The sequence below is a fragment of the Cariama cristata genome, unplaced genomic scaffold (assembly GCF_000690535.1).
Source record: "Cariama cristata isolate BGI_N322 unplaced genomic scaffold, ASM69053v1 scaffold17916, whole genome shotgun sequence".
Lineage (NCBI taxonomy): Eukaryota > Metazoa > Chordata > Aves > Cariamiformes > Cariamidae > Cariama > Cariama cristata.
The window spans coordinates 1-10,003 of NW_009621747.1; the positions used below are offsets into that span (position 1 = coordinate 1).

Below are 10,003 nucleotides of genomic sequence, written 5' to 3' on the forward strand. Positions count from 1 at the left end.
TTGTTTAGCTTCTGCCTCAGGAGAGCCAAGGGAAGTTTAACTGGGGTCTGCAACAGATTGGGCAGAAGGAGTGCTCTCTGCTGAGGGAGAACACACGTTGCATGCAACCTAAGATAGATTTAAAACAAACAAACAAAGCCAAAAACTGAATCTGCTGTGCTTTTACTTGAAAAGAAAGAAATGTTTGTGCAAATGGTGAGCGGGAGCAAACCTGGATGTGGAGTGCAATAACCCCCATGCTGCCTGGCACAGCCCCGGTGATGGCACTGTGCCGGTGCAGCAGCCTCCAGCCGGAGCGAGAGCATGGAGCGAGTCCAGCACCTGCCTGCACGACAGGATGGGTAGGGAGCAACATGGGGCTCTCGTTTTATGGGGAACCCGGTGAACGGCTAGTGGGCTTTTCTATGCAGGCTTACTGTGCATTGCAAAGCAGTGTGTATGGAAGCAGAAGCTAAAGCATTAACCTGAGAGGTGGACAGGTGCCCCTCTCCTGCTCGTATTTACTGCTGCCTGCTGCTTTCTTTGATGATGGTGACTAACAGTTCATCAATGCCTTGGTTATATCGGCTCTATTTAGGACTTTCTACCCGTTGAGTGACAGCAGGATGTGTGAGCAAGCTGAGACACCCAGACCTTTTCTGGCAGGATTGTTAGGGCAAGAAAATACTCTGGAAACCACATTGTGAATCATTTGTCTATCCGAGTGGATGACACTATGCCCTAGCCATGCCGTTTTGCAGTCAGACCTGTGCAGTGTGGTCAGTGCGTCCAGACCAGCTCCCTGGAGTCCTGAAAACCTACAAGACAGGTTTAATGTTAAAAACATGAAACCCCAAGCCTGCATGCCCTGCTGTGCACTCGCTCACATGTTTGTAGCCCTCTTTCCTCTCGGACCTGCAGACTTACGGTGCCCGGCTAGCAGAGAAGGGCTCAGACAGGGCTGGCACATCTTCTTCCTGGGGGTTTCTGCTCCCTGCTACGTTTCACAGGGCAACGACGTCCCTCCTTGACACATGTGCTATACCTTGCACCATTGGTGTGTTTAATCACCTGGGCTTGTGCGGACAAAGAGGGGCTTGGGAAGGAAATGAGAATTGTTTAAGGTCATATGGGTAAAACCAGCCAAGAAACCAAAAGCAGACCTGTCTTCTCAGTAAGGATTATTTCCCCAGCTCGTTCCTGCTGCAGTGGCCCAGGAGGCCATAAATTCAAACAAAATGGCCTTTTTTCTTACAGACTGCTCTGGGGAATCACTGGAGGCTTTGCAGTGAGCTGTGCCATGAAATGCTTCTCCCACGAGTTTCATTGTGAAGCTTCGTGGGCATTAGCAAGGCTGGGTCTTCCTCCTGACATTTGGCCTAGCTTTCTCCCTCCCACCTCCTCCAGCCCATGCCTGTTGTCGTGCTGCAAATACACATGCATTTGTGCACGTGAAATGTTTTGATAGGCAAGTGTCCATCCCTACTCTCTGCGTGCCTCTGATGCTGTCAAACCGCTGCTGAATTGCAGCTGCCTCTGGGGTGGGAGGTGGCAGCTGCTGACATTGCACAGCGATGCTAGTCCGCCTTTTAGGAGTGGGCACAAAGGTTACCGTTTCTAATTGAAATATGAGGGTATCCTGGGGGAAGTAGGAAATGACTGCCGGGCAGGAGAGTGCCAGCGCTTTCTGTAGGGAACTAGAAAGGAACGAGAATGGTTAATGGTGCAAACTCTATGTGCATTGCCAAAAATGAACTCATGTCTGTAAATATTACACTGCGTGCAGCAAGATTAGCACAGGAAAATACCAGTTGTACAGTTCCTGTTACCATCTGAATTATGCAAACAATTAGCTTGAGTTTACAGATGAGCTGTGGCAGAATAACGTTGGTTTTTTTCCTAGCCAAATTGTTTGAGTGTGCTAGTATTTTAGTGTTTCCCAGCCTCAATCTGCTACTCAAGTGGATCCATGCTATGCTCTTTTGGGATGGTGTGCTGTCAAGTGTGGCCTTTTCCAGGCCATGTTGGAAAGTTGGAGATGTCGTGATGCTGGTGAGATGTTCACCTTGCATGTGTGCTACCTGGGGGCCGTAAGATGGGTGTGAAGGCCCAGGGGGTGACCAAGCCCGATGCCGGGGCCAGGGGCTGTGTGCGCCCTGCCATGAGCAGTCGAGGAGCTCTTGGGACCTCTGCAAGTGGGAAGCAGAGATGTTCCCACTTCCTGGCTGTAGCAGGGCCACTCGGGCTGGAGATGCGAATTGCTGTTTGAAGGCCAGACACCACCATGATGGGCTCCCTGGAAGGAATGATAAACATTGGCTCTTCCCAGTGGCTGTCAGGGAGGTTAACTGCCTTTCCCACGGCCATGCAGTGAGTCAGTGTCGAGGCAGGATTAGCAGCTGGGCGGCCCTGGCCCCCAGCCCTGAGCCTGCACCGACGCCAATTGCATAAGCCGGAGTGAGCGTGTGGCCGTGGAGCTGCCGTAGCCCGTGTATCCCTGTGGGAGCGAGCCCTGAACCAGAGGTCCCTGTGCTCCGTGTTGTGACTTGGGTGGAGATCAGTCAGTTGGAGCCACAGAGCGGGGGTCTCCCAAGGAGCTTCGTGAATACCTGAGTAAAGAGGACAGAGACACGAGCCAGTGCCCTCTGTAAGCCACAAGCCCAGCCGTAGTGTTAGATGCTACAGAAGCCCCATAATCATGAGACCTGGCTTTCTAAGTGCTGCTGTTCAGGGAGGTGCTCACTTTGAACAGTTAGTGCCTTGAGCTTCCTTAGGTTAAAAGCTGGAAGAGGACCAGGTACGGTAGTTTTACTGGCAGTAAAACTTCAGCATGACCCTCATGTTGAAAGCAAGTCCAACCCACCCATGAATGTATCTTCTGGTACTTCTGTGGGCTGTCAGCTGGGTCCCCAGGGGTACAACCCACATCCTTTCTGGGCCCTACAACCAAGGGACAGCCTCTTGCTGGTTCCTGGGACCGCAGCCCCTCCGGCCCCCGTGGGGCTGTGATCCACCTCTTCCCTTCAGCAACGGCAGTGTAGAATTAACGTTGAGTCTGTAATTTAGCTCAGGACTGTTATGAGACACAATCTAGCTCTAAAGCCAAGGCCAAATAGTACTAGCATGGGGTCAAGTTCCTGAGGCACACTCTGCCTTTGGGACTAATTTGGGTGCTGAGTAGCCGGGCAGGTATTTACATGTTGCCTACAGAGACCTAGCAGTCTCTGGATCCTATTCTTCTCCCTCGGATCACCTAAAATGGTAAGAATTTTCAAGGGGGATTAAGGTTGTGATCTCTGGGGAGGGGAGTGGACATCTGGTAGGAGTCCCGTCCATATTAATAGCCTCCGTTTAAATGTATGTTATCAAATGGGGCAGCTCCTAATCGGCCAAGAGACTGTGAACTCTGTTACCTAAGGGGCTGCTGGTGACTTTGGGCTGCTAATCATGGCTTTCCACAGGCACACAGGTAAAGCAGACGTGCTGCCGGGTGTTGTGGGAGAAGCCCCGTGTGTGCAATGCCTGGTAAATGGGGAGGAGGGTTTTGCTAACAGGCTCCTGCAGCAGCAGAATAACTCATTTGAATGCTGTCTTAAGCCTCGGCGATTTGCAGCTGTAACTAATGATGGCAAATGGGCTTATAACCAGTGTGGGGGACTGGTGCTGGGAGTGCAGTGGTGGTGGTGGCCTCATCTATTTTGTAAAATGCATTAGATGGTAAGTGCTTTTGTATCTGCTGCTGTAGGAAGGCTGGGGCTTAGCTGTTATTTGAGGAAGACTAGGTGAAAATGGGGAATGATGCTTCTCCTTACAGCAAGCTTGCTACGGCAGTTACTGCACGAGCAGGGGAAACCCATAGCAGAGGGGAGCATGTGGAAGCCCAGTGTCTAAACCCAGATGGCTTGCTCTGCTCTGGTGGGAAGTTTGTGGTTACTCCCTCTTCTCTGTGTTTGTCTTGTAGATCAAACGGGCTGATCCTCACCAGTGATAGGAAAATGTTAACTTTTCCTTCCCATTAACACCGACGGCAATCTTGAGAGCATGTTTTGCATGTCCCCCATGGCATGTAGATGTGTTGTGTCTTCCCATCCATGACTGATCTCCTCTAGTCCTCCAATGACAGGCAACTGAAAACTCTTCAGGATTTTTCAAAGCTTATCTGGTTCATAGAAGCCAGCTGTGTTTGTGTGTGTGTCCAGCATGTATTTACAACCTTACATCACAACATACAATGGCAATACCATTGCATCTCTTGATGAGACGTAGCCCAAGGGGTCGACTTGCCTGGGGAAAGATTGTCAGGTTTGGGGTGAAGCTCCCGTGAGCATCAAACCTAGCTGCCGCACACCAGGAGCCAGGGGACAGTGGTGCTCGTCAGACTTGGTTGGGAACGTAAAGTCTCTTCTAAACTGGGGAGGAAAGTCACCGCATGCTGTTCAACTTCACGCTTAGCCTCCCAGGACAAGGCACAAGCATGAGGCTTCTTGCATGGCATATAACTACTTAGGATTTGCTTTTTTATTATTATTATTATTTATCTTTGATGCAGATATGCATTATGCAAGGTACCTTTCTGAGTAAAATCTGAATTCTGTGGTATCATTTTTAAATATCTTAAGAAAAATCCATTCAATTAAAATGTAAGAAGACATTTAGTTTTTAACTTCAGCCCACAAGCCTGACCAATGCTATAGCATTCTTTCATTATACTCTTAGCTGTATCTTTTGTTTTCTTTCCCATCTTCCTCAGGGGGATGTTCTCTGGCAGAAGGACCCATGGATTTGATGCTGTGCTGTAATATAAAATGCTGAGGTGTTTTCTTAAGCAGATGCTGCAGTTGGAGTGCTGCCACCAACATGTTATAGCACAGCGTCTGCTTCTGCGTCCCACAGGGAGCCCTGCTCCACGGGACAGCTGCAGTGGGGTACTGTAGTGCCTGCCCCCGGGGGGTCAATCCTCTGCAGCAGGAGAAAGGCTCACATTTGGCTCTTGGGGGCACCTGGGCATGAGAATGGCATCCAGCTATTGAGGTGGGAGCAGACCTGTGCATAGCTGGGAACGTAACTGAGGAGTCTCAAAGGTCAAAGCTTACAACAGCTGCGGAATGAGTTAGCTGCTGAACAGGACTCTTTTGCTTTAGCTGATTTGGTTAGTTTTGAAAGGTTTGGACTTCACTGCTTAAACTCTGCCTAAGTGCTCAGCCTTACTTTAGGCAGTGGTGCTGTGCACACTGGGAGCCTTGTTAGCCTTAGCTGAGCTCTGTATTAAGTGCAAAAGCAAGCCCTGGGGGAAGCATTTGCAGGGCTGGAGCAGTGTGTTTTGTAATAGCACGTCCCTACTCCCCTGGGGAACTGTGAAGATTTAATAATGATGGGGATGTGCTCAGACATGGTGACGATAGGACCGTAGGGAATGTTTTTGGCAGCCGCCTGAGGAACTTGGAGCTGTTCTTGTTCTAAATAAAGAAGCTTCCATTTTATCAACAGACTAATTTTTGAATTATAGAGTATGAGACTTGCACGTGCCCCAGCCTGGCAATGGGAGAGTACAGCTCTCCACGCGTTACTGCCAGCCCTCCCAGCAAAACTGGTCTGCAAATGATTTCTTTCCTTTGTTTTTGCAAATGTTTGTTGTACAGAGCAGCATGCCGGTGACCTTGAGGTGCAGTCCTGAGCATTGCTTCACGTTTTGGATTAATGGGGACCCTTTTTTAGGGGTATTCCCTAGTATTTATAGCAAGCCACACGATATTGCGTAGAGGAATGCTGAGAATAGTAACTCAGGTGACAGACCAGGGGATGCCAAGTTCTGAGCTGAAATAGGCAGGTGTATCCAGTGCCTGGCAATGTGGGGACTCTGTGTACTCAGTCTGCTGAGGAAAAACAAAACTGATGGAGGGTCAAAAAGCAATTGCTCTTTTCCTTCCATATTTCCGTAGAGTATGCAGCTGTGCGTAGGGCAGAGGGTTAACACCTTCAGCCTCATCTTCTTTCCTAAGTGGCAGAATAATCTGTAAAGTTTAAGTACAGTTTCCCTGGTTGTTTTCAGAGACCGTGCTTGAAGTTCTTCCTTGGTGGTTTATCACATTTCAAACATACTCCCCAGAGATATTAACACATATCCTGTGCTAAGTGCTTTGCTTATCAGCTATGCTTCAGCTCCCTTTGAGTGCTTCCGTTTCATTTTGTGCAAACCACTGCAATGTTGCCTTGTGGTATATAGCTCAACCGAACCGGGAGGAACCAGCCCAGGGGCGATGGGAGACAGGAACCGAGGGGAGAACCAGGGTGTTGTCTTAATGCAATAGCTTTTATGGGGTGGCACTTCTTAGGTCTGTACCCTTTCCAGCCCAAATCTTGCCCTGCTGCAGGGTGCAGCCATAGCCCTGACCCTGACTGCTGGCTGGGACAGCCCTGTGACTGCTCCACAGCATGTTCTCAGCATGACTTGAGGGGCATGGAAGCTGGCGGGCCCCAAACATTTGAGGTCTTTGTAAGGTGGAAGGCATGGTTGTCCAAGGGCTGAGGAGCGGCTTTTGAAAAGCAGCAGATGCTCGCTGGGGCCAAGTGGCTAACTGGCACCTCAGTGGTCAGGTAAATGTTAGGGTTTAATTCCAGTGGGTCTTCGTGCCAAATACCCTGATACTCGAGAAGGCCACTGGTCTGGCCAGCTGCCCTCAAGCTGTAGCCAAATCCATCAGGGAGCTACATTAGACAGCCCCCTGCCAGGGCTGGTGGGAGAGGGACACCTTGCTTAAAGGGGGATTAGTTTCTGGAAGTATTGCTGGATTCTTCTTGAGCTCTTATTTTTATTGAGGGTCCTCTAGGCTATTTAAGGGGTAACTGCACTTACCCCTCTCCCCAGCAGCTTGCACTCTCTCTTCTCACCTGCTTCTCTCCAGCAGAACATCCTCTGCATGTGGATATCAGCCTGGGCTAAAGAGTAGTTCCAGTCTGTCCATACTTTTCCTCTGTTTTCTAAATCCCATTCCATGGCCCCACAGTGAAGCTGAAATGGGGTTTGAATCAGTGCACGTCCTCAGGGCGCGAGATTCTCCTGCGGTTAAACAGGACGTGCTTGACCAGGCTGTCAGCTCCGAGACACTGTAATCTGGTGTAAAGGTACAGCCAAAGAAACTGTGTTCAAATAACTTCCAAGCTAAACCAGCTTGGCGTGCTGCTGTTAGCCACACCACTGTGAAAAGAAGCACAAAGGTACAGCACTTAACGGTTTTAGTGGTTAGTTTGATGAGTGCTTACCCTGAATGCTGAGTTTTATGTTGCTGTAGCATGGTTATATCACTGGTGTGAATCCCTACTGTGTGCTTGACAGCTGCTGTGCAGCTTGCACGGGGAAGCTATGCAGCGTGCACGAAAATAAAGGCCCCAAGGAAGGGCAAGGAAGGAGTCATGGTTTATCCATATACCCAGTGTGTCCTCAGTTTCATGACTTGCCTGTTTTCCAGACAGCAAAGACATGCCAGGGTTAATATACTTGGAAGCTCTGGGAAGTTAAGCTGTGGGGATGTGGTGCAGCTGGAAGGTGAACAGGTTATTAAGGAGATAAACATCTCCAAAACCATGATCTGTTGCCAACCAGGCTTTAGAAGATGGTGCGTTTTTTGTTTGTTTGTTTGTTTTCTTTGTTTTTTTTAACAAAGAAAAACAAATGTCTGTTCTGTCTACCTTCTGTAAGAGGGGACAGGACTGCTTAGGGGAGCAGCAGTAGGATACTAAATGCATCTTCCCCAGGACAGCAGAGCTCTGAAGTCTCCATGGACATTTGCTCCACTCTGGGATAATGATCTGGTGGTCCCAGCACAGCTGCTACCAGTGTGGGGCCCCACTCTGCCACAGATGGGTGGCTTTTGGGGCTCTTGTGCACAAGCCCCTGGGTGGGCTGCTCCTGTGGGAAGGTTGTAGGAGATGGTCTGGCTGACGTGGGCTCTTGGCATGGCATGGGTGAGCAGAGACCATGAGCAGCCAGCACGTTTGCTGGGGCAAAATGGTCAGGGCATCTTCACTGCAGGCAAGGGGACAGAGGTGCCTTTGCTGGGTCTAGATCAGGAATGATACTGCTGAGGGCAGAAAGCTCCTGGAAAAGCTGGAAGCAAATTTATGCCCCAGCCTAGGTACGAGAGGGGCTTTTTGGTACATGGAGTGGCACAAGGTAGGCAGAAGCTGGCCTGTCTGCATGTACAGCCCAGCTCCTGGGGCTACCAGGCCCAGTGTTAATTTGTCTGTGGAGCTCCAAAGCTGCTGTGATAAATGTGTGTCTCACGTTAGCACATGATGCGTTACATGGGAGCGCAGGATTATGTTACTGCCTGAGCCATATGTTCACAATTCTGTGTTCTGGTTGAAAGCAACCCTAAACCTGAGATCAGGAACGTTTCGATACCATTTGTCCTGGACCCTGTGCAATTGCATTTCTTCTAAATAAAACCCACTTGCTTGATAAAGCTCTGCAGAGCTGGCGGTGGCTCACATAGTTTCCACATTTCCCAGCTGTTTACTTGTTTCATTTACTTGAACCAGTACAAACACAACCTTTGGTGTAGTTGTCAGCAGGACATGGCTGTCCCCTGACCTTGGCAAGGCGGTGTTTCCAGACCTCGGTTCCCATAGAGTGCAATTCCTGCCAGTTTGGCCTCCAGCCTGCTTCTGTAAGTTTTAGGGGAAGGGGAAGTGTGTGAACCCGGTCCCCACCTCTGCTGGAGCCTCCCTGTGCAATGCTCTTCTCCAGGACTATCTGTCCTGCTTTCTGGAAGAGAAATGCTCCAACTTGTTCTGGCCTGACGTTATTGAAAGGATGACAGAGAGGAGACAGTGAGATGACTCTTGGATTTTAAAATCTGCAGAGTAACAGTGTGACTCCCGTCTCCTGCCCCAGCGCCTTCCACTGGTTGTCTAGCAGCTTCCTGAGCCCAGAGCTGAGGCAGAAGAAGAGCTCCGAAATAACGGCAAAATGTTTATTTGCAGGCAGGCACCTCCCCAGGCTTTGCACCTGACTGTGTCAGGGCTGTTCATGGTGGGCTGCCAACAGCACGTTACTCTCAAAGAAAAAAATAATTGGGCTGGTAAGGGAGATAGCGAAGGCAGCAGCCACCCTCGCCTCTTGCTGCAGTGCTTGGGCTCCCCGGGCAGGGCTGTGCCCTGGTCAGGACCGGTTGGGTTTGATGTGCGCTGGTCTGGTGAGGTGTCTTGCACTGGTGCCTCTGCTGCAAAGCCCCACTCCTCGCACAAAGGCAGCAGCAAAGATCCCTCAGCCCCGGGGGCTCCTGTGCCAGCACGGGGACTTATGCTGACAGGTTGGGCCCACGCAGTTGATGGTAAATCTAGAATTACTGGGGTCGGCAGGCGTCCAAGAAAAAGCTGTGCAAACAGGTCCTCATGCCGTAACAACATGGCAGTCCTGACTGCCCAGCATCCTGCGGCCGAGGGTGAGCCTGGCCGGGTGTCGCTGACCCTCCCTTGCCGTGAGGGCACAGCCAGGGACAATGTACCCTCTCTACACCCCAAAAACCCCAAGCCCTGTTTCAGTTTATAAAGGTGCTGTGCTAGGGCTTGGAGCAGCGTGGCTGTTGTGCCGCTGATCTCCGTGAGGAGCAGGCAGCAAAGCATCCCCTAAACTCCAGGGCTTGGTGGGGTGGTCCAAGGTGAAGCTACGGGATGGAGGTGCTAACGGCCTCTCCCACCTCACAGCAGGAAGAAGCAGCAATTTATATTGCTTGACCGCGTCCTTCCCCCTTTATTGCTCTGTGCTGGCGCTGCAGCTCTATCAGGAAAAGAATAATTAAATTTCTTCTTGGCAGCCCCTGTTGCCAGACCGCTGCCGCGTCTCCTGTCCGGTTGTTGACGGTGCAGCAAGTTCAAGGCTGCACGCTGGGTTGTTGGCTGTGCAGGGGAAGCGGGGCTCTGCAGTGCTGGGGCTGTGGGGGCACGAGTGGCAGGGGCAGAGATGGAGCTGCCTTTCTTGGGACCGCACGGGCTTGTGTAACCCTGCCAGAGCTTTTGCAGCCCC

At 50.7% G+C, this 10,003-nt stretch overlaps 1 protein-coding gene across 3 annotated transcripts in view; it reads left to right on the top strand.

Annotated features, from left to right (window-relative positions):
• The first annotated feature begins 3,131 nt into the window (after positions 1 to 3,131).
• Positions 3,132 to 10,003, top strand: part of FHL1 (four and a half LIM domains 1) — a 12,005-nt gene continuing 5,133 nt past the window's right edge. For 2 of the 3 annotated variants that reach the window (XM_009702095.1, XM_009702094.1), the window contains exon 1: positions 3,341 to 3,448. In XM_009702095.1, coding sequence (XP_009700397.1) covers positions 3,427 to 3,448 — 22 coding nt within the window. In that variant the 5' untranslated portion in view covers positions 3,341 to 3,426. Of the gene's footprint in view, positions 3,169 to 3,340; positions 3,449 to 10,003 lie in introns of those variants that run through there. The other variant, XM_009702097.1, reaches the window with a different exon arrangement.